Genomic DNA, 24,929 nt, shown 5'->3' with positions numbered 1-24,929 from the left:
AGCAGTATTTAGGAACAAGGCCTAGGGATTAGACTTTCACTAGTGGACACTCTCAACATTGATCACATAACAGAATAGATAAATGCATACTCTACACTCTTGTTGGATGATGAACAAATTGCGTAGGATTACACGAACCCTCAATGCCGGAGTTAACAAGCTCCACAATTAATGTTCATATTTAAGTAACCTTATAGTGTAAGATAGATCAAAAGACTAAACCAAGTACTAACATAGCATGCACACTGTCACCTTCATGCATATGTAGGAGGAATAGATCACATCAATACTATCATAGCAATAATTAACTTCATAATCTACAAGAGATCATGATCATAGCATAAACCAAGTACTAACACGGATGCACACACTGTCACCATTACATCGTGCAGGAGGAATAGAACTACTTTAATAACATTGCTAGAGTAGCACATAGATAAATTGTGATACAAACACATTGCAATCATAAAGAGATATAAATAAGCACCTCACTATGCCATTCAACAGTGAATAAGTATTCTGTGAAATATAGCCTAAGAGACCCACACGGTGCACACACTGTCACCTTTACACATGTGGGACAAGGAGTCTCCGGAGATCACATAAGTAAAACTCACTTGACTAGCATAATGACATCTAGATTACAAGCATCATCATATGAATCTCAATCATGTAAGGCAGCTCATGAGATTATTGTATTGAAGCACATAGGAGAGAGATGAACCACATAGCTACCGGTACAGCCCCGAGCCTCGATGGAGAACTACTCCCTCCTCATGGGAGCAGCAGCGGTGATGAAGATGGCGGTGGAGATGGCAGCGGTGTCGATGGAGAAGCCTTCCGGGGGCACTTCCCCGTTCCGGCGGCGTGCCGGAACAGAGACTCCTGTCCCCCAGATCTTGGCCTCGCGATGGCGGCGGCTCTGGAAGGTTTCTGTGGTTTTTGTCGAACGTATCAGGGTTTTCGATCCAGGGGCTTTATATAGGCGAAGAGGCGGCGCAGGAGGGTCGAAGGGGTGACGACACCATAGGGCGGCGCGGCCAGGGCCTGGGCCGCGCCGGCCTATGGTCTGGGGGCCCAGTGCCCCCCCTCTGGTCCTTCCCGGGTGTTACGGATGCTTCCGGTGAAAATAGGAACTTGGGCGTTGATTTCGTCCGATTCCGAGAATATTTCGTTACTAGGATTTCTGAAACCAAAAACGCAGAAACAGAACTGCACTTCGGCATCTTGTTAATAGGTTAGTTCCGTAAAATGCACGAATATGACATAAAGTGTGCATAAAACATGTAGATAACATCAATAATGTGGCATGGAACATAAGAAATTATCGATACGTCGGAGACGTATCAGCATCCCCAAGCTTAGTTCTGCTCGTCCCGAGCAGGTAAAACGATAACACAGATAATTTCTGGAGTGACATGCCATCATAACCTTGATCAAACTATTTGAAAAGCATATGTAATGAATGCAACAATCCAAGACAATGGTAATGACATGAGTAAACAACTGAATCATAAAGCAAAGACTTTTCATAGTACTTTCAAGACAAGCATCAATAAGTCTTGCATAAGAGTTAACTCATAAAGCAATAATTCATAGTAAAAGCATTGAAGCAACACAAAGGAAGATGAAGTTTCAGCGGTTGCTTTCAACTTATAACATGTGTATCTCATGGATATTGTCAACATAGAGTAATATAACAAGTGCAATATGCAAATATGTAGGAATCAATGCACAGTTCACACAAGTGTTTGCTTCTTGGGATGGAGAGAAATAGGTGAACTGACTCAACAATAAAAGTAAAAGAATGGTCCTTCAAAGAGGAAAGCATCGATTGCTATATTTGTGCTAGAGCTTCTATTTTGAAAACATAAAGAGAGCATAAAAATAAAGTTTTGAGAGGTGTATGTTGTTGTCAACGAATGGTAGCGGGTACTCTAACCCCCTTGCCAGACAAACCTTCAAAGAGCGGCTCCCATTTTATTTTATTTTTGGATGGCACTCCTTCCAACCTTTCTTTCACAAACCATGGCTAACCGAATCCTCGGGTGCCTGCCAACAATCTCATACCATGAAGGAGTGCCTTTTTATTTTAGTTTTATTATGATGATGACACTCCCTCCAACCTTTGCTTACACAAGCCATGGCTAACCGAATCCTTCGGGTGCCGTCCAACAATCACATACCATGGAGGAGTGTCTATTTTTGTTAATTAATTTGGGACTGGGAATCCCATTGCCAGCTCATTTTGCAAAATTATTGGATAAGCGGATGAAGCCACTAGTCCATTGGTGAAAGTTGCCCAACAAGATTGAAAGATAAACACCACATACTTCCTCATGAGCTATAAAACATTGACACAAATCAGATGTGATAAATTTTGAATTTGTTTAAAGGTAGCACTCAAGCAATTTACTTTGGAATGGCAGGAAATACCATGTAGTAGGTAGGTATGGTGGACACAAGTGGCATAGTGTTGTTTGGCTCAAGGATTTGGATGCATGAGAAGTATTCCCTCTCGATACAAGGTTTAGGCTAGCAAGGTTGTTTGAAGCAAACACAAGGATGAACCGGTGCAGCAAAACTCACATAAAAGACATATTGTAAACATTATAAGACTCTACACCGTCTTCCTTGTTGTTCAAACTCAATACTAGAAATTATCTAGACCTTAGAGAAACCAAATATGCAAACCAAATTTTAGCATGCTCTATGTATTTCTTCATTAATGAGTGCAAAGCATATGATGCAAGAGCTTAAACATGAGCACAACAATTGCCAAGTATCACATTACCCAAGACATTATAGCAATTACTACATGTATCATTTTCCAATTCCAACCATATAACAATTTAACGAAGAAGAAACTTCGCCATGAAAATTAAAAGCTAAGAACACATGTGTTCATATGAACCAGCGGAGCGTGTCTCTCTCCCACACAAGCATGATGTAATCCAATTTATTCAAACACAAACAAAAATAAGAAACATACAGACGCTCCAAGCAAAGCACATAAGATGTGACCGAATAAAAATATAGTTTCAAGAGAAGGAACCTGATAATTTGTCGATGAAGAAGGGGATGCCTTGGGCATCCCCAAGCTTAGACGCTCGAGTCTTCTTGATATATGCAGGGGTGAACCACCGGGGCATCCCCAAGCTTAGAGCTTTCACTCTTCTTGATCATAGTATATCATCCTCCTCTCTTGACCCTTGAAAACTTCCTTCACACCAAACTTCTCATAAACTTCATTAGAGGGGTTAGTACATAATCAAAAACTCCCATGTTCAGAGGTGACACAATCATTCTTAACACTTCTGGACATTGCTCAAAGCTACTGGAAGGTAATGGAACAAAGAAATCCACCCAACACAGCGAAAGAAGCAATGCGAAATAAAAGGCAGAATCTGTCAAAACAGAACAGTCCGTAAAGACGAATTTTTAATAAATACTTCCGTTGCTCAGATCAGAAAACTCAAAACTAATGAAAGTTGCGTACATATCTGAGGAACACGCACGTAAATTGGCATATTTTTCTGATTTTTCTACAGAGAAAACAGCCCAGATTCGTGACAGATAGAAATCTGTTTCTGCGCAGAAATCCAAATCTAGTATCAACCTTCGATTAGAGGCTTCACTTGGCACAACAAAACACAAAACTAAGATAAGGAGAGGTTGCTACAGTAGTAAACAACTTCCAAGTCACAAATATAAAACAAAATACTGTAGCAAAATAACACATGGGTTATCTCCCAAGAAGTTCTTTTCTTTATAGCCATTAAGATGGGCTCAGCAGTTTTAATGATGCACTCGCAAGAAATAGTATTTGAAGCGAAAGAGAGCATCAAGAGGCAAATTCAAAACACATTTAAGTCTAACATGCTTCCTATGCATAGGAATCTTGTAAATAAACAAGTTCATGAAGAGCAAAGTAACAAGCATAGGAAGATAAAACAAGTGTAGCTTGAAAAATTTCAGCACATAGAGAGGTATTTTAGTAACATGAAAATTTCTACAACCATATTTTCCTCTCTCATAATAACTTTCAGTAGCATCATGAGAAAACTCAACAATGTAACTATCACACAAAGCATTCTTATCATGAGTCTCATGCATAAAATTATTACTCTCCACATAAGCATAATCAATTTTATTAGTAATAGTGGGAGCAAATTCAACAAAGTAGCTATCATTATTATTCTCATCAAGTGTTGGAGGCATAGTATAATCACAACAAAATTTACTCTCCATAGTAGGTGGCACCAAAAGACCAGTATCATTATAATCATCATATATGGGAGGCAAAGTATCATCAAAGAAAATTTTCTCCTCAATGCTTGGGGGACTAAAAAGATCATGAAAACCAGCTTCCCCAAGCTTAGAACTTTCTATATCATTATCAACAATGGTGTTCAAAGCTTTCATACTAATATTACTACCAGCATGCAAATAAGATTCCATAGGTTTTTTAATTTTCGCATCAAACAATCCATGTTTTAAATCAGGAAATAGCACAAGAAGCTCATTTTTGTCCATTATACCAAACTAGTGTAAACAAGAAACAAAAAGATGCAATTGCAGGATCTAAAGGAAATAGCTTTGAGTACTTACAATGCGCCGGAAAATAGCTTAGTAGCCGAGGTCCGGAGTGTGAGTACCTTTTACCTTTCCTCCCCGGCAACGGCGCCAGAAAATAGCTTGATGTCTACTTCCCCCTCCTTTTCCTCAGAGATGTTGTTGGGCCTCCAAGAGCAAGAGGTTTGTAGAACAGCAGCAAGTTTTCCCTTAAGTGGATCACCCAAGGTTTATCGAACTCAGGGAGGAAGAGGTCAAAGATATCCCTCTCATGCAACCCTGCAACCACAAAGCAAGAAGTCTCTTGTGTCCCCAACACACCTAATAGGTGCACTAGTTCGGCGAAGAGATAGTGAAATACAGGTGGTATGAATATATATGAGCAGTAGCAACGGTGCCAGAAAATAGCTTGCTGGTGTGTAGTTGATGGTGGTAGTATTGCAGCAGTAGTAACACAGTAAAACAGTAAACAAGCAGCGATAACTCAGCAGTATTTAGGAACAAGGCCTAGGGATTAGACTTTCACTAGTGGACACTCTCAACATTGATCACATAACAGAATAGATAAATGCATACTCTACACTCTTGTTGGATGATGAACAAATTGCGTAGGATTACACGAACCCTCAATGCCGGAGTTAACAAGCTCCACAATTAATGTTCATATTTAAGTAACCTTATAGTGTAAGATAGATCAAAAGACTAAACCAAGTACTAACATAGCATGCACACTGTCACCTTCATGCATATGTAGGAGGAATAGATCACATCAATACTATCATAGCAATAATTAACTTCATAATCTACAAGAGATCATGATCATAGCATAAACCAAGTACTAACACGGATGCACACACTGTCACCATTACATCGTGCAGGAGGAATAGAACTACTTTAATAACATTGCTAGAGTAGCACATAGATAAACTGTGATACAAACACATTGCAATCATAAAGAGATATAAATAAGCACCTCACTATGTCATTCAACAGTGAATAAGTATTCTGTGAAATATAGCCTAAGAGACCCACACGGTGCACACACTGTCACCTTTACACACGTGGGACAAGGAGTCTCCGGAGATCACATAAGTAAAACTCACTTGACTAGCATAATGACATCTAGATTACAAGCATCATCATATGAATCTCAATCATGTAAGGCAGCTCATGAGATTATTGTATTGAAGCACATAGGAGAGAGATGAACCACATAGCTACCGGTACAGCCCCGAGCCTCGATGGAGAACTACTCCCTCCTCATGGGAGCAGCAGCGGTGATGAAGATGGCGGTGGAGATGGCAGCGGTGTCGATGCAGAAGCCTTCCGGGGGCACTTCCCCGTTCCGGCGGCGTGCCGGAACAGAGACTCCTGTCCCCCAGATCTTGGCCTCGCGATGGCGGCGGCTCTGGAAGGTTTCTGTGGTTTTTGTCGAACGTATCAGGGTTTTCGATCCAGGGGCTTTATATAGGCGAAGAGGCGGCGCAGGAGGGTCGAAGGGGTGACGACACCATAGGGCGGCGCGGCCAGGGCCTGGGCCACGCCAGCCTATGGTCTGGGGGCCCAGTGCCCCCCCTCTGGTCCTTCCCGGGTGTTCTGGATGCTTCCGGTGAAAATAGGAACTTGGGCGTTGATTTCGTCCGATTCCGAGAATATTTCGTTACTAGGATTTCTGAAACCAAAAACAGCAGAAAACAGGAACTGGCACTTCGGCATCTTGTTAATAGGTTAGTTCCAGAAAATGCACGAATATGACATAAAGTGTGCATAAAACATGTAGATAACATCAATAATGTGGCATGGAACATAAGAAATTATCGATACGTCGGAGACGTATCATCCACCCAACCAAAACTCTTGATTTTTGAAGATTCGAAGGAGAAGACCCCGATCTACATCTTCACCGAAGCGATTTTGCATTTCCCCCTCATATGCTTGAGGGCCCCTTTGCTAGTGTTTCTCTTTTGAGAAACCCTAGTTGTTTGTAGTTGATATTGTTCTTGTTGTTATTGTTACAGATTTGAGAGCCTCCAATTTGGTTGTGGATGTGTGCCCCAAGAACCTTCTAAAGGCCCGGTTTCCGCCTCGAGGAAATCCCTTAGTGGAAGTGGGCTAGGCCTTCGTGGCGGTGCTCACAAGAGACCTGAGTGAAACCTTCGTGGCGTTGGTCTGGCTTTCGTAGCGACCACACTCCTCCGAACGTAGACGTACCTTCTTGCAAAGGAAGGGAACTACGTGTCTCTGCGTGCTCCACTCTCATTTACCTCTATCTGATTATCTCTTCTATATATTGCGTAGCTATATCTTGCTTAGTTGTTAACCTTGTCATATAGGTAAATTCACATAGTTGCATATCTATAGAATTTACCTTTGTGTCAAGCCTAATTTGAAAAAGAACTAAAAATTGGTTAGCACCTATTCACCCCCTCTAGGTGCGGCATACGATCCTTCACTAAGCCCGGCCCATAGCAGCAAATACCCATCGGGCCTCAGGTCGGGCCTCTTCCCTATTTTCCGTATTTTCCAAGCCTAGGCCCGGCCCGGCCCGACCATCGGGCCTAAATTTTCAGCCCCAGCCCCCAAACATGCTCGGGCTGGCCCAAGACCGGAAATTTCGGGCCGAGCCGGGCTTCCCATGGCCAGGTATGGGGGCGCCCAACCGTATACTAGTTGGTGGGCCCCTGTCGCCGCGCTATATAGATAGGTGGGGGCCGAACGCACGCAGTACGAGGTCAACCGAGGCGCTGCTCGCCCCACCGATACCTCCCTACCGATCTAGAGTTAGCGTGTGTCGACGAGAACCTCCACCACCGCCGCCTCTGCATCAGTCACACCACCGCCATCGCCACCATGTCGACGCCGTCAGGTTCCTCCTCGCAGGGAGAAGGAAACCCATCTCTCTCTCCCTCTCGATCTCTCTCTCTCTAGTGCGCAGAACACACACACACACACACACACACACACACACACACACACACATAGATAGCACATACCCTGCATAGGATCTACCCTAGTCGATTCCTACTCTAACACTATGAATATGCAAACTATGACGTGCATGTAGTTCAAATTTGACATACTTTATATGAAATCGGCAGAAAAGTCGTTTAAGTGGGGGAAAAGTAGCTAGATAGTTTGGATATTCATACAGAGTTAGGAATTCTCCATTAAATGCGTTCTAGTTTGATTGAAAGCTGTTTGCGTCATTCACAAACTTTTGGCAATTAGAAATGCAAAATTTCTTTTATCCAAAAAAATAATATAGAAACTCAATTTGGCAACATTGTTTGTCATGCCAAGACGAACACTTAACATGGTCATACTATCACAAACTATGTCGTCATATGGCCATGAACATTTGGCTTGAAAGTCATGAATGCTCATAGATGATAATTAATCCATTTTTACGAAACATGTCAAAATCCACATATATCATTTTTTCCTTGTCATTTCTTGATTTTTTATTTTTTCGGTAGTTTTCAAAATGTGGTAAAACTGCCAGCATGACCATTCATACAAAGGGGTTGAATCTTGCTATAATATCATTTGACCTCCCGTGCAACGAGTACTCATGTATCAAAAAATGATTTTGGAAGAAAAAATAGAGCAAATTTTCACATATCTACATTTTAAATTGGGCCTACTTATTTTTGAAATCGGCAGAAAATTCAAATCTGAAAAAAAGTAGCTGGAAAGCTTGGAAATTCATAAAAGTTGGGACTTCTCTATTAAATGTGGTCCATGAGTGAAAATTTGAGTGGTTCCTTTTGCACCATTTTCTTTGCACTTGATTCACAAAAAAGCCCCAACTTTCGACACCAGGAAAATGGAAAATGTTTTTATGTAAAAATAGAAATTCCCTCTAGAAACATTGTTTGTGGTTTCAAGATGCATACTTGTGCCAAATATGGGCACATTATCACAAACTATGCCATGAATATGGTCATTTGAATGTGAAGTCATGAATCTTCATAGATGATAGTCTGTTTTGTGAAGTTTTATTTCTTAAAAAATATGTACAAACCCATAATTTTTCCTTTCAAATACTACACATAAAAGGACCAAACGTGCAATTGTTACATTTTCGTGATATTTTATTTTCTTCTATAGTTTCCAAATTGTGGTCCAAATTGCTATCATGACCATTCGTACCAAGGGGTTGAATCTTGCCAAACTCTCATTGAATCTCCCGTGTGATGACTACGTGTGTTCCTAAAAATGAGCTTTGAAAGAAATTAGAGCAAACTATCACGTACTTGTATTTCGACCAAATTTGATATACTTTCTATGAAATTGTCGAAAATTCATCTAAATGAGAAAAAATCTAGAAAGATTGAAAATTCGTAAAATTCAGGAATTGTCCATTTAATCTGGTTCAGAGAAAATTGGAGAGTGCCATTTTGTACCATATTATTTGCATTTGATTAACAAAAATCTCCACTTTTAACACTCAGAAAGTAGAAAATAATTATTTTTATGTAAAAAAATTTAGAACTTCCTTTGGCAACATTATTTGTCATGCAAAAATGCATACATTGTTGTTTTTTACCTATTTGCCGAGCGCATACACTCGGCACACCACGAATATGCTAAGCCCATTTATTTGCTGAATTTGTCTTGCCGCAGCATATGAGTCTATATGCCGAGAGCCCCGGTAAATGTACTGTATGCTCGGCAATTGAGCTGTTTCCCATAGTGTTGTATTTTGGATGAAGTCACATTTTTTGTTCTTGATATATTGTGCGTTCTTGTTTTCACCTTCAGGCATAGCTTTACTAGTACTAGCTAGCTATCTTCTCGATCGTGACCATTGTAGCAAGTAGTATCATCTCAGAAAAGAAAGCTACACGTAACTAATAGTCATGCATTTTTTCCCATGGTAAAAAGAGATGGAGAGACGCACATCGGTACATGCAAGCATATATAGCAAAACCTACTTCACCTTTGTGTTACCATCATGTCTACCAGAGCCCGAAGATGTCTATTGCTGGCCAATGGGATGCAATGGCTTGAGCCTCCAGACATTGCATGGCAGTGCGAAAGAAAGAAAGAAGCATGCGTTGACGAAAGATATATTCGGCCGCGCCTGCTTGAAGTTGAATGCACACATATATGGTGACATGACGTGATTGACGCGATGTGTTGCAGTTGCAGCACTCAGACATGAATGAATACTTGTATGACACCTAGAACAATAACAGCTGATTCCTTGTGTAGTTGTGTAAATACAAAGATGAAGGGATAAAAAGAAGATGCTATAGTTGCGGTCAAACTCAAGGGCAGCAAACAGAGGGCAAAGGCCGCGTACGCTTTCGGAGCAACGGGAACGTCTTTTGCTTCTTTGGCCATGTAGGCATTCAGCTATCTATCTAGGTATACTAGCTAGCTGGAGTGAGCCAGAAGCAAAACTACATAATACTACAGTGCCTTGATGCAAATATATGCTACATATAAACACTTGCAAGTACTTCTATCCTCTTTGGGGTGCACATTGTGTCTTGTCGTGGGGAAAAGCAGGGTGCAGACGTTGCAAATACATGTCACATAGTCTTCCCTGAAACTGAGAGCATTGTTCTGACGGTATCTCATCTGCAACATCACCACTATCCCAACAATATACCTTTGACTCCGCGTGCACTTGGTCACTTTTATCTGTCCATCATATCTGCCCGAGCCCAACAATAACAACTACAAAAACGAGCTACCTAGCAAGATGCTTTAACTACAAGTTTGTATTTGCATGAGTGGCCGCGTGAATCGGTGATACAATGTGTGTGTTTGTGTGAGAGAAAAACAAGTGTCTTAAGTGTACAGGGCCAGTGGGCTAGGGTAGCATATATACTACCAGCATGCTCACTCCCAAGCCACACTCGCTACACCACCACATCAGTCACACACTCACACGACACAAGTAGTTGATCAGTCCATGGAGAACAGAGGCGTGAGAGGAGACCATGGCCGCCTCCACCTCGACCACCACCAGCTGCTGCTGCGGCCGGCGGCAGCGTGGACCTTGTCCGCGGGCGGCGGCGTGCCGTGGCCGGTGGCCGCGCAGAGGTCGTCGTCGTCGTACACGTGCGGGTACTGTAAGAGGGAGTTCCGGTCGGCGCAGGCGCTAGGGGGGCACATGAACGTCCACCGCAGGGAGAGGGCCAGGCTCCGCCACTACTACTCCCACAGGCTTCCCAACCTCAACCTTTTGCCGCCGCTGTACTGCTGCACCAGCAACACGACGCCGACCTCGCCGGCCGTATACAGCTTCTTCTCCACGACGGCGGCCGAGGTGGCGACAAAGCCTGCTGCATTAGAGGTGAACTTGGAGCTTGAGGTTGGAGAAGGGTTCGGTGATGCAGGTTTGGATCTTGAGCTCAGGCTTGGTTGCTCTTGACTCCTCAGTCCTCACATTGTCATCCATAGCAAACTAGCTGTGTGTAAAACCGTGGAAGCGTGTTGCACTCTTGCTAGAGTTAACATTGGGTTTCAAGCTAGATGTACTAGCTAGTAATGTTATTCGCAAAAAAAGGCAGTAATGAAGTACTGATGTTGCCAGCTACAACATATATGTGTAGTCTGCTCTTCTCATGTTTTAGTTATATGTATCTTCAATTACTTTGGAGAAAGATTTGTTCAAGCACTAGGACACTTGTAACTTCTAGTGCTCTAGCTAGCTAGCTAGTTAGCACTTAGTAATTGATTAATTGTCCTAGGAGGCTGGGATTGCATCAGTTACAGTTATAAACTTATATGCAGTAATTCCCTAGGAACCCTTTTTTTCCCTTTTTGTGTTGCGTGTTTGTCTTGTGATTGAAGACACTCCTGAATTAATGAATTGTGGCAAATCTTTTGCCACCCCTTTTAATTTTTTTTTTCCATTACTAGTGCTTATGTTTGGACCAGCTTGTCTAACATTCTTCAAAATTTCATCAAGTTAATCTGCATAACATGTACATTTACCATTAGAATTTAATAGCGTGTTGGATATGTATATATATGCCTTCTCGCAAATATAGGGGGACATGTAAATCGTTTGTGAAAACAAGCATGATATTTTACATAGAGAATACTCTATAAATGTGTGCTTATGAAAATCAACAGGATATTTTACATCGTTTATGAAAATAAAGAGGATGTTTTACATAGATAGTAATCTCTATATAAAATGTATCTTTTGCAAGGTTTTTATGGACACATGTTCAATACTAATTCGTCTGTCTGGGCTGCTATCCGTCGCTCATTTAGACGTGAGCACTACTATTATCTCTGGTCAGATGCTACATGTGGGCTGTATTGGCCCACCAGCAGATAAACTCATCCGCATACATGCTAGCCTTGCACAAACACTCTCCAAAAGTCATCCAAAAAATATATAAAAAACTGAGTACCTAAACACTATCATCAGCTTGAGAATGAAAAAGGAAGACTTCCGCCCAGAAAAAAAATGTTTCCGAATCAAACCAAAGTTGCGCCAATGCAAGGTGTTTTTCACAAAATGGAAACACTATTTTTTCAAAAGGTATTTTTGCAAAATCGTACGCATAAGGTGTTTCCCACAAAATGATATTGATGATTGTTCCAAAGGTTTTTATGCAAAATGTATGTAAGTATTTATCTTGTTAATGCAATACTTAGCAGTACACTAGTTAATCCCAATCAAATAATCAATAGTAACATATCCTTTGAGACCCCTTTCCACTCATTTTAGAAGAAAAAAAAATAGTACTCCCACCGGCCCAATTTAATTGGCCGGAGGAAGTAGGAAGCATATGCGAAGAAACAATTGATGAAGCAAATTAACTAGAGATTTAAAAAAAGGAAGAAACACATCTCCAACATCAGGAGAGATCTGCTGATCTGTTACATGATCTTCTTATTGAGGATATATTAACTGCAAAAATATATCCCAAAGTTTCTTAACAAAACTTTCGCATGTATATAGTCTAATCAATGGTTCCATGTCATTTCCCGGCCACTACCTCTAATGTGTATAGTAAATTAGTAATAAGGTTGGCGCGGAGATAAGTCACGCCCTTAGTTGCTAGATCGGTGGTTAAAATATTATAGAAACAATACAATATTTGGGTTGTTAAAGTACAGAAGTGCTGGTGTGAAAGCTCCGTTCAAGTAATGTAGTAGTGCTACTGTAGAGACATGACTAATTTTTTTTCCAGCGCTCGTAGGTGATCGTGAAGCGATAAAAAATAAGGTTAGTGAGAATTAAGTCACCGGATGATCATAGGGAGATGTGAAAATAGGGTAATATACCAGTAGCACCGCGCACCGTAGTTGTGGTGCTCGGAGCGACCATGATGTGCCCTGGTTGAAAAATGTTATGGACGACGGAGCAAGTTTTTTCCGAAGATACCATAGCGAAGGCAGTAGTATTTTCGACGACTAAAACAGGCTACCGATGGTGAAGTATTTTTGTTTCTGGGTCGCTACAAAAGAAGATTGTAGTATTTTCCATGTATGACAGATGCAATGGATAATGGTGTAACCGTGTAAGTATTTTTTTCTGAAGCCAACATAGAAATAGGAAGTAGTATTTTCTCCATGTAAAGGAGCCAACAGGCGGCGGAGTACATTTCTCTGATGGTAGCATAGACAAACACAATAATATTTTTTCACATAAAAGAGGTGGCGAATACTGGAGTATTTTTTTCCTGACTCAATGTAGTAGAAAGCAGTATATGTGTTCCCCCAACAAGTATTTTTCTAAGTATGCATTAGTATTTTTCTGGATAAAGAACGATGATAAATTATTACTAAAGTAGAGATGCGGAAGAACCAATGCTAGAGAATTTCTGTTTGTGCGCTATATTATTGAGGAATTTACCGCCGAAGAATTATACACCGTCGAGGAATTAATTTTGGGTACTTACATTCGGCCTATTGTTGAGGTTGAAGAGTAGATGCTAGTGTGTCATTGAAAAAAATCTATTAATTAATTACCGTAAACGAATTTTGCGGCCTCGAAGAATTAACGTTGGAATATTATTGCCGAAACGGAATATTTTTACTGACAAATTACTTCCAAATTTTTGCCGAAGTTGAGGATTTCTACTTATAAATGTAGATTTTTACTAACAAATTACTATCAATTGTTTTATTTTGACTAACATGAGGATTTCTAAAGATAAATTAGTATAGGAGATTATTAAGAAAAACACTCAAAAATTATATAAAAATTTGGTCAAAAATGTAAAAAATGTGGGCCCAAGACATTTTCATGCTCGGGCACTGTTTATTTGCACATGAACATTGTGTGGATGGCTGAGGAGCCACCATTTCCTTGCTGATTTTTATAGATTTTTTTCAACCGTCCGTAGGTGATCGTGAAGCGATGAAAAATAAGGGTTGTAAGAATAAAATGCATCAAATGATTGTAAGGCGATGGAAACAAATATGGTAGTATATCAGTAGCAGGGACAATAGGCCACGATTGAAAAATGTGATGGATGATGGAGTAAGTTTTTTCGGTGATAATGTGGAGAAGGTAGTAGTGTTTTCGACGAACTAAATGAGGTGGCTGATAGTAAAGTATTTTTGTTTCGAGGATTGCTACAAAAGAATATGGTAGTATTTTCTCTGCCTGGCATATGTGCTGGATAATGGTGTAACCGTGTAATATATTTTCCTGAAGCCACCATAGAATAAGGCAACAATATTCTTCCCATGTTACTCCATCTAACACATACGTTTTCCACAAATTTTCTCTCATACAAATTGGATCAAAACAAGTACTTAAGAAGAGGTACATAGTATGCATCTACTTATACATCTCAGACAAAATATATATGATTCCAATCTCAAATATCAACTCATAAAAAAACCACCACAATAGGGTTACATAGATAAGCATAATCATGTTGGACAGCTCATATGGTGCTAATACAATGATAGAACAAGAGAGAGATAGAACAAGCTACTGCCACAAATCTATAGTTCAGAGGTGGACTACTCCCTACTCATTATGGTAGTGTTGATGTAGATCTTGGAGGGGTGGGAGATCTCTCCGGCGGTGGCTTCGGCAGAAGTCCCTCCTCCAATCTGTGCTGGTGTTGACTCTACTTTGGTGTTTCTGATCTACGCTCCACCTCCTTTTTGATACACAATGGAGTTCCTTTACATAGGGGATTTTTAGTTAAAGACCATCATCTGGGGCTCTTGATGGATGGCTGAAGATGCTCAAGGAGGTGGAATGCTAGGTGGCGTGGCCAGGGGTGTGGGCTGCACCACCCATATGATTTCTGCCTTCCGGACTCCGTTTGCCCGATTTTAAAGCTTCATATCATCAGTCCTCATAGAATATAGATTCTCGTAAAAGCCCAGGTCCATTTGACTCCGTATAGGTCCCTGAAAATAAAACAAAAACACAAAACAGGAGATTCTTGTTCTGCAGAGTTATAACCAAAATAAAGGAGATCATTGGAAAATCTCCAAAAACAATATGAAACATTGATATAACCTTATATGAGATGCAAATATGAAACAATATGTAGCAATTACAAAGTTCATGTATATATGCATTCTAGATGCATCACTGGACCACCGAGTCCTCCATCGCCCATGCTAGACACGACATTTCTTAGTGGTCCTCGACATCATGGACGGAGGCCACGTGCCGTAGGTAATCATGCTCGAAGCTGGGGCACAAACCTGAACAGAGGCATGCTCTTTCTTCACCTCTGGCTTCTCCTTATTCGGCTAGCGGAAGCAGGTGACACCACGCTGCGAATGAAGATGCCGCCCATGTGGCGGTGACTCGTGGGGGGGCAATCTGGGTGGTACCATGGGAAGTCCGAAACCAAGATCATATGTTGAGTAGTCGTCTTCCCGGAAGTCGGCTGAGGACGGGGTACCCTCGAATTTATTCGGTGGGACGTGTGACGGTAGAGGAGGAAGAACCAAGACACATGTCGCCCAAGTCATCATATCGTCACCAAGAAAAGATAGAAAAAGACTCTGGTACCCTCACCCCTCACATCTCGGGCAATCAGGTACGGGAGAAAACTTTCCATGATATGGACGTCATCTTGACATCAGAATAACAGGCTATCACACCTATGTGTAACACCATATTTCCTGGGCATGGGATGTGGTACCCGCGTCATGGGGTGGAACATTGAAGAGACGTGGCGTCCTCCCCTCCGCGGACTACGCGATGGAGCCTTGGTATAAATAGGCCTTCGGGTCTCTGATGCATGTAAAATGCATGCATGAACTTTGTAGTTTGTTGACACATATTCCCACATATTTCAACATATATGATGCTATATCCATGTTTATTTTTGGGGTATTTAGCAATGATCTCCTTTATTTTGGTTACTGAAAGGATCGTATGCCGCACCTAGAGGGAGGGTGAATAGGTGCTAACCAATTTTTAGTTCTTTTTCAATTTAGACTTGACACGAACGTAAATTCTCTAGATATGCAACTATGTGAATTTACCTATATGACAAGATCAACTATTAGGAAACATATAGCAAGACAATATATAAGGAAGCTAATAAGGATAGAGGTAACCAAGAGTGGAGCACGCGGAGACACAAAGATGATTCCCGTAGTTCCTTCCTTTTGACAGAAAGTACATCTACGTTTGGAGGAGTGTGGTCGCTACGAAAGCCAGACCAATGCCACGAATGCTTCACTCAAGTCTCCTGTGAGCAACACCATGAAGGCCTAGCCCACTTCCACTAAGGGATTTCTTCGAGGCGGAAATCGGGTCTTTACAAGGTTCTTGGGGCAAACATCCACAACCGAATTGGAGGCTCCCAATATCTATAACAACACAACAACAACAACAACAACAAAAACAACAACAAGAACAAATCAACCACAAAAAACTAGGGTTTTCAAAAGAGGAATACTAGCAAAGGGGCCCTCAAGCATATGAGGGGGAAATGCAAATCGCTTCGGGAAGATGTAGATCGGGGTCTTCTCCTTCGATTCTCCAAAGATCAACAACTTTGGATGGTTGGAGGAGGAGATCTAGTGATTCTTGTGTTTCTTGAGGTGGCTCTAATGGTTGATGAACTTGGCAAGAATGAGCAGCTTGTTCCAATGGAGAAGAGAGCTATTTATATGAGTAGACGCTTCAGATCTGACCGCTATGCACGTTTTTGTGTAACACCGGAAGTTCCGGCTGCAGGGCCGGAAGTTCCGGCTGGATCCTATCGCGTCTAAGAAGATGCTTGAGCGGGCGCTGGCGGAACAAGGGCTGAACTTCTGGTGGCCGGAAGTTCCGACCAAGTTCCGGCCTACTTCCGGAAACGGGAGAAAACCCCCTGGAACATACTCTAAGGAAAAACGCCGTTTTCGGAACAAGGCCGGAAGTAGGGAGAAAGTTCCGTTGGCCGGAACTTCCGGCCTACTTCCGCCGTGCTTCTTCGGCGAAAACCACAGCGAGCTTCTTCTGTCTGCTGAGGCCGGAACTTCCGCCAGGAGCAAAAACACAACAACAGCTCCAGTTTTGACAAATTTGTCCACCAGCCATGTGTGTAGTATAAAACCATGTACCTTTCTACATCAACACACATAAATATGTACCTGTGTTGACATCAAACACTCAAAACCCAAAAGGGCGGGAAATGTTCTTTCAATCTCCCCCTTTCTGGTGTTTGATGAGAACACAAGTATTTACAGGGAATGAACAATGTAAACAACTGATACGTCTCCGACGTATCGATAATTTCTTATGTTCCATGCCACATTATTGATGATATCTACATGTTTTATGCATACTTTATGTCATATTTATGCGTTTTCCGGAACTAACCTATTGACGAGATGCCGAAGGGCCAGTTCTTTGTTTCTGTTTTTGGTTTCAGAAATCCTAGTAAGGAAATATTCTCGGAATCGGACGAAATCAACGCCCAGCATATTAGGATTGCATGAAGCTTCCAGAACACCCGAGAGCCGCCAGAGAGGGGCCACAGGGGGCCCACACATGGGGCTAGCGCGGCCAGGCTAGGGCCCGTGCCCCCCTGTTGTGTGGCGTCTCCGTACCCCCTCCGACGCCGCCTCTTCGCCTATTTAAGCCTCCTCGACCTAAATCTTCGATACGAAAAAGCCACGGTACAAGAAACCTTCCAAAGCCGCCGCCATCGCGAAGCCAAGATCTGGGGGACAGGAGTCTCTGTTCCGGCACGCCGTCGGGATGGGGAAGTGCCCCCGGAAGGCTTCTCCACCGACACCGCTGCCATCTCCACCGCCATCTTCATCAACGCTGCTATCTCCCATGAGGAGGGAGTAGTTCTCCATCGAGGCTAAGGGCTGTACCGGTAGCTATGTGGTTCATCTCTCTCCTATGTACTTCAATACAATAATCTCATGAGCTGCCTTACATGATTGAGATTCATATGATGATGCTTGTAATCTAGATGTCATTATGCTAGTCAAGTGGATTTTACTTATGTGATCTCCGGAGACTCCTTGTCCCACGTGCGTAAAGGTGACAGTGTGTGCACCGTGTGGGTCTCTTAGGCTATATTTCACAGAATACTTATTCACTGTTATGAATGGCATAGTGAAGTGCTTATTTATATCTCTTTATGATTGCAATGTGTTTTGTATCACAATTTATCTGTGTGCTACTCTAGTGATGTTATTAAAGTAGTTTATTCCTCCTGCACGGTGTAATGGTGACAGTGTGTGCATCGTGTAGTACTTGGCGTAGGCTATGATTGTGATCTCTTTTAGATTATGAAGTTAACTATTGCTATGATGGTATTGATGTGATCTATGCCTCCTTTCGTAGCGTGAAGGTGACAGTGTGCATGCTATGTTAGTACTTGGTTTGGTTATGTTGATCTGTCATGCACTCTAAGGTTATTTAAATATGAACATCGAATATTGTGGAGCTTGTTAACTCCGGCATTGAGGGTTCGTGTAATCCTACACAGTTAGTGGTGTTCATCATCCAACAAGAGGGTGTAGAGTCTAGCATTTATCTATTTATTCTGTTATGTGATCAATGTTGAGAGTGTCCACTAGTGAAAGTATAATCCCTAGGCCTTGTTCCTAAATACTGCTATCGCTGCTTGTTTCTTGTTCTCGCATCTGTACTGTCTGCAATATTACCACCATCAACCACACGCCAGTCCTGGACAGCAAAGCACTTTTCTGGCGCTGTTACTACTGCTCATACTTATTCATACCACCTGTATTTCACTATCTCTTTGCCGAACTAGTGCACCTATTAGGTGTGTTGGGGACACAAGAGACTTCTTGCTTTGTGGTTGCAGGGTTGCATGAGAGGGATATCTTTGACCTCTTCCTCCCTGAGTTCAATAAACCTTGGGTGATCCACTTAAGGGAAACTTGCTGCTGTTCTACAAACCTCTGCTCTTGGAGGCCCAACACTGTCTACAAGAATAGAAGCACCCGTAGACATCAAGCACTTTCTGGCGCCGTTGCCGGGGAGGAAAGGTAAAAGGCACTCATACTCCGGTTCCAGGTAACTAAGTACTTTTCTGGCGCCATTGTGTGTGTGCTCGAAGCTATTTCCTTTAGATCTTGCAATTGCAACTTTTTGTTTCTTGTTTACACTAGTAAGGCATAATGAACAACAATGAGCTTCTTATTCTATTTCCTGATTTAAGACATGAATGGTTTGATCCGAAAATTAAAAAACCCATGGAACATATTAGTATGAACACTTTGAACACCATTGTTGCTAATGATATGGAAAATTCTAAGCTTGGGGAAGCTGGCTTTGATGAGCATGATATTTTTAGCCCCCCAAGCATTGAGGAGAAAATTTACTTTGATGATACTTTGCCTCCTATTTATGATGATTATAATGATAGTAGCCTTTTGGTGCCGCCTGTTATGGAGGATAAATTTGATTATGATTACAATATGCCTCCTATATTTGATGATGAGAATAATAATGATAGCTACTTTGTTGAATTTGCTCCCACTATTACTAATAAAATTAACTATGCTTATGTGGAGAGTAATGATACTTTTATGCATGTGAATAAGAATGCCTTATGTGATAGTTATATTGTTGAGTTTGTTCATGACGCCTCTGAAAGTTATGATGAGAGAGGAAAATATGGTTGTAGAAATTTTCATGTTACTAAAACACCTCTCTATGTGCTGAAATTTTTGAAGCTACACTTGTTTTATCTTCCTATGCTTGTCACTTTGCTATTTATGAACTTGTTTATTTACAAGATTCCTTTTCATAGGAAGCATGTTAGGCTTAAATTTGTTTTGAATTTGCCTCTTGATGCTCTCTTTTGCTTCAAATACTATTTCTTGCGAGTGCATCATTAAAACTGCTGAGCCCATCTTAATGGCTATAAAGAAAGAACTTCTTGGGAGATAACCCATGTGTTTATTTTACTACAGTAATTTTGTTTTATAATTGTGTCTTGGAAGTTGTTACTACTGTAGCAACCTCTCCTTATCTTTATTTTATTGCATTGTTGTGCCAAGTAAAGTCTTTGATAGTAAGGTTCATACTAGATTTGGGTTACTCGCAGAAACAGATTTCTTGCTGTCACGAATCTGGGCCTAATTCTCTGTAGGTAACTCAGAAAATTCTGCCAATTTACGTGAGTGATCCTCAGATATGTACGCAACTTTCATTCAATTTGAGCATTTTCATTTGAGCAAGTCGGGTGCCTCTTTAAAATTCATCTTTACAGAATGTTCTGTTTTGACAGATTCTGCCTTTTATTTCGCATTGCCTCTTTTGCTATGTGGGATGGATTTCTTTGTTCCATTAACTTCCAGTAGCTTTAAGCAATGTCCATAAGTGTTAAGAATGATTGTGTCACCTCTGAACATGTGAGTTTTTGAGTATGCACTAACCCTCTAATGAGTTTGTTTTGAGTTTGGTGTGGAGGAAGTTTTCAAGGGTCAAGAGAGGAGGATGATATACTATGATCAAGGAGAGTGAAAGCTCTAAGCTTGGGGATGCCCCGGTGGTTCATCCCTGCATATTTCAAGAAGACTCAAGCGTCTAAGCTTGGGGATGCCCAAGGCATCCCCTTCTTCATCGACAAATTATCAGGTTCCTTCTCTTGAAACTATATTTTTATTCCGTCACATCTTATGTACTTTACTTGGAGCGTCTGTATGTTTCTTGTTTTTGTTTTGTTTGAATAAAATGGATCCTAGCATTCATTGTGTGGGAGAGAGACATGCTCCGCTGTTGCATATGGACAAATATGTCCTTAGGCTTTACTCATAATATTCATGGCGAAAGTTTCTTCTTCGTTAAATTGTTATATGGTTGGAAACGGAAAATGCTACATGTAGTAATTGGTAAAATGTCTTGGATAATGTGATACTTGGCAATTGTTGTGCTCATGTTTAAGCTCTTGCATCATATACTTTGCACCTATTAATGAAGAAATACATAGAGCTTGCTAAAATTTGGTTTGCATAATTGGTCTAGATAATTCCTAGTAAGAGTTTGAACAACAAGGAAGACGGTGTAGAGTCTTATAATGTTTACAATATGTCTTTTATGTGAGTTCTGCTGCACCGGTTCATCCTTGTGTTTGTTTCAAATAGCCTTGCTAGCCTAAGCCTTGTATCGAGAGGGAATACTTCTCATGCATCCAAAATACTTGAGCCAACCACTATGCCATTTGTGTCCACCATACCTACCTACTACATGGTATTTCTCCGCCATTCCAAAGTAAATTGCTTGAGTGCTACCTTTAAAATTTCTATCCTCTACCTTTGCAATATATAGCTCATGGGACAAATAGCCTAAAAACTATTGTGGTATTGAATATGTACTTATGCACTTTATCTCTTATTAATTTGCTTGTTGTGCGATAACCATGTTCCTGGGGACGCCATCAACTACTCTTTGTTGAATATCGTGTGAGTTGCTATGCATGTCCGTCTTGTCTGAAGTAAGGGAGATTTACCACTCATTTAATGGTTAGAGCATGCATAATGTTAGAGAAGAACATTGGGCCGCTAACTAAAGCCATGATCCATGGTGGAAGTTTCAGTTTTGGACAAACATCCTCAATCTCATATGAGAAAATTAATTGTTGTTGAATGCTTATGCATAAAAGAGGAGTCCATTATCTGTTGTCTATGTTGTCCCGGTATGGATGTCTAAGTTGAGAATAATCAATAGCGAGAAATCCGATGCGAGCTTTCTCCTTAGACCTTTGTACATGCGGCATAGAGGTACCCCTTTGTGACACTTGGTTAAAACATATGCATTGCAATGATAATCCAGGTAATCCGAGCTAATTAGGACAAGGTGCGGGCACTATTAGTATACTATGCATGAGGCTTGCAACTTGTAGGATATAATTTACATAACACATATGCTTTATTACTACCGTTGACAAAATTGTTTCTTGTTTTCAAAATCAAAGCTCTAGCACAAATATAGCAATCGATGCTTCCCTCTGCGAAGGGCCTTTCTTTTACTTTTATTGTTGAGTCAGTTCACCTATCTCTCTCCACCTCAAGAAGCAAACACTTGTGTGAACTGTGCATTGATTCCTACATACTTGCATATTGCACTTGTTATATTACTTTGCATTGACAATTATCCATGAGATATACATGTTACAAGTTGAAAGCAACCGCTGAAACTTAATCTTCCTTTGTGTTGCTTCAATGCCTTTACTTTGAATTATTTGCTTTATGAGTTAACTCTTATGCAAGACTTATTGATGCTTGTCTTGAAAGTACTATTCATGAAAAGTCTTTGCTATATGATTCAGTTGTTTACTCATGTCATTTACCATTGTCTTGGATCGCTGCATTCATTACATGTGCTTACAATAGTATGATCAAGGTTATGATGGCATGTCACTCCAGAAATTATCTTTGTTATCGTTTACCTGCTCGGGACGAGCAGAAACTAAGCTTGGGGATGCTGATACGTCTCCGACGTATCGATAATTTCTTATGTTCCATGCCACATTATTGATGATATCTACATGTTTTATACATACTTTATGTCATATTTATGCGTTTTCCGGAACTAACCTATTGACGAGATGCCGAAGGGCCAGTTGCTGTTTTCTGTTGTTTTTGGTTTCAGAAATCCTAGTAAGGAAATATTCTCGGAATCGGACGAAATCAACGCCCAGCATCTTAGGATTGCATGAAGCTTCCAGAACACCCGAGAGCCGCCAGAGAGGGGCCACAGGGGGCCCACACATGGGGCTAGCGCGGCCAGGCTAGGGCCCGCGCCCCCCTGTTGTGTGGCGGCTCCGTACCCCCTCCGACGCCGCCTCTTCGCCTATTTAAGCCTGCTCGACCTAAATCTTCGATACGAAAAAGCCACGGTACGAGAAACCTTCCAGAGCCGCCGCCATCGCGAAGCCAAGATCTGGGGGACAGGAGTCTCTGTTCCGGCACGCCGCCGGGACGGGGAAGTGCCCCCGGAAGGCTTCTCCATCGACACCGCTGCCATCTCCACCGCCATCTTCATCAACGCTGCTCTCTCCCATGAGGAGGGAGTAGTTCTCCATCGAGGCTAAGGGCTGTACCGGTAGCTATGTGGTTCATCTCTCTCCTATGTACTTCAATACAATAATCTCATGAGCTGCCTTACATGATTGAGATTCATACGATGATGCTTGTAATCTAGATGTCATTATGCTAGTCAAGTGGATTTTACTTATGTGATCTCCGGAGACTCCTTGTCCCACGTGTGTAAAGGTGACAGTGTGTGCACCGTGTGGGTCTCTTAGGCTATATTTCACAGAATACTTATTCACTGTTATGAATGGTATAGTGGAGTGCTTATTTATATCTCTTTATGATTGCAATGTGTTTTGTATCACAATTTATCTGTGTGCTACTCTAGTGATGTTATTAAAGTAGTTTATTCCTCCTGCACGGTGTAATGGTGACAGTGTGTGCATCGTGTAGTACTTAGCGTAGGCTATGATTGTGATCTCTTGTAGATTATGAAGTTAACTATTGCTATGATGGTATTGATGTGATCTATGCCTCCTTTCGTAGCGTGAAGGTGACAGTGTGCATGCTATGTTAGTACTTGGTTTGGTTATGTTGATCTGTCATGCACTCTAAGGTTATTTAAATATGAACATCGAATATTGTGGAGCTTGTTAACTCCGGCATTGAGGGTTCGTGTAATCCTACACAGTTAGTGGTGTTCATCATCCAACAAGAGGGTGTAGAGTCTAGCATTTATCTACTTATTCTGTTATGTGATCAATGTTGAGAGTGTCCACTAGTGAAAGTATAATCCCTAGGCCTTGTTCCTAAATACTGCTATCGCTGCTTGTTTACTGTTCTACTGCATCTGTACTGTCTGCAATATTACCACCATCAACCACACGCCAGTCCTGGACAGCAAAGCACTTTTCTGGCGCTGTTACTACTGCTCATACTTATTCATACCACCTGTATTTCACTATCTCTTCGCCGAACTAGTGCACCTATTAGGTGTGTTGGGGACACAAGAGACTTCTTGCTTTTTGGTTGCAGGGTTGCATGAGAGGGATATCTTTGACCTCTTCCTCCCTGAGTTCGATAAACCTTGGGTGATCCACTTAAGGGAAACTTGCTGCTGTTCTACAAACCTCTGCTCTTGGAGGCCCAACACTGTCTACAAGAATAGAAGCACCCGTAGACATCAACAACCAGTATGTGTGAGATATAGAAGAGCTCCCCCTAGATATGTGCATGTACCAAATTTTCTTCTGAATGCAACAGTACACATATTAGAATCAATGCTCCCCCTATATCTTGCATCCATCATCCAAGGGTTAATGACAATCATATATAGAGATAGATCATACACACATAGATAAACCATGATAATAGAGGACTCACATACGGAGTTTACCACATACATAAATAAGGTTCACACACCACATAACATCTAGAGACGAAGTTCAACAACACATACAGAATAAAATGGAATCACAAGCGATAAGAATCAAAGAATGCACAAGATTGTGACTCCCCCATGCAATACCCAACGAAGAGGATCCTAATATAGGCTCACTCTCCCCCTTTGGCACCAAGGCGCCAAAAAGGGACAGAAGTAACTACACGTCCCAAGGGTCGGCGTTTGCCCATCCGGGAGGAAGATCAGATGAGGCGCCGGGGTGAACTGGAGTGCGAGGAGGGGACAAGATCACGAGACCATCATCCGGGAGTGGAATGCCATGCTGAAATAGCCACTCAGCCTCCGGAGTAATTTTCTCCTCGGTGCCGGGAGGAGAAGCATCCACGTTGAGTGCCCTCATGTTGCTCTTCTGACGAACCCGAGACTTCTTGGCCTCACAGTGCTGCTGATACTGATGTTGGTTGACGACTGTGGTGAGACAAAAGATCTGCTGCATGCGGCGGGCAAGTTTGGAGACCCAACTTGGGTGCTT

The 24,929-nt window shown here is 41.6% G+C and overlaps 1 protein-coding gene across 1 annotated transcript; it reads left to right on the top strand.

Moving 5' to 3' along the window:
- The first annotated feature begins 10,422 nt into the window (after positions 1–10,422).
- Positions 10,423–11,437, top strand: LOC127329962 (uncharacterized). The gene has a single exon (XM_051356350.2). The coding sequence runs from the start codon at positions 10,502–10,504 to the stop codon at positions 10,961–10,963; it is 462 nt and encodes a 153-aa protein (XP_051212310.1). The 5' UTR covers positions 10,423–10,501; the 3' UTR covers positions 10,964–11,437.
- Positions 11,438–24,929: the final 13,492 nt, after the last annotated feature.

This window comes from Lolium perenne, chromosome 4 (genome assembly GCF_019359855.2).
Source record: "Lolium perenne isolate Kyuss_39 chromosome 4, Kyuss_2.0, whole genome shotgun sequence".
Lineage (NCBI taxonomy): Eukaryota > Viridiplantae > Streptophyta > Magnoliopsida > Poales > Poaceae > Lolium > Lolium perenne.
Note: the sequence above shows the minus strand (reverse complement) of the source record. Positions and strands in the feature narration are given on the sequence as shown.

Coding starts and splice junctions, on each gene's coding strand:
- LOC127329962 (XM_051356350.2), top strand. CDS start 10,502: ATGGAGAACAGAGGCGTGAGAGGAGACCATGGCCGCCTCCACCTCGAC.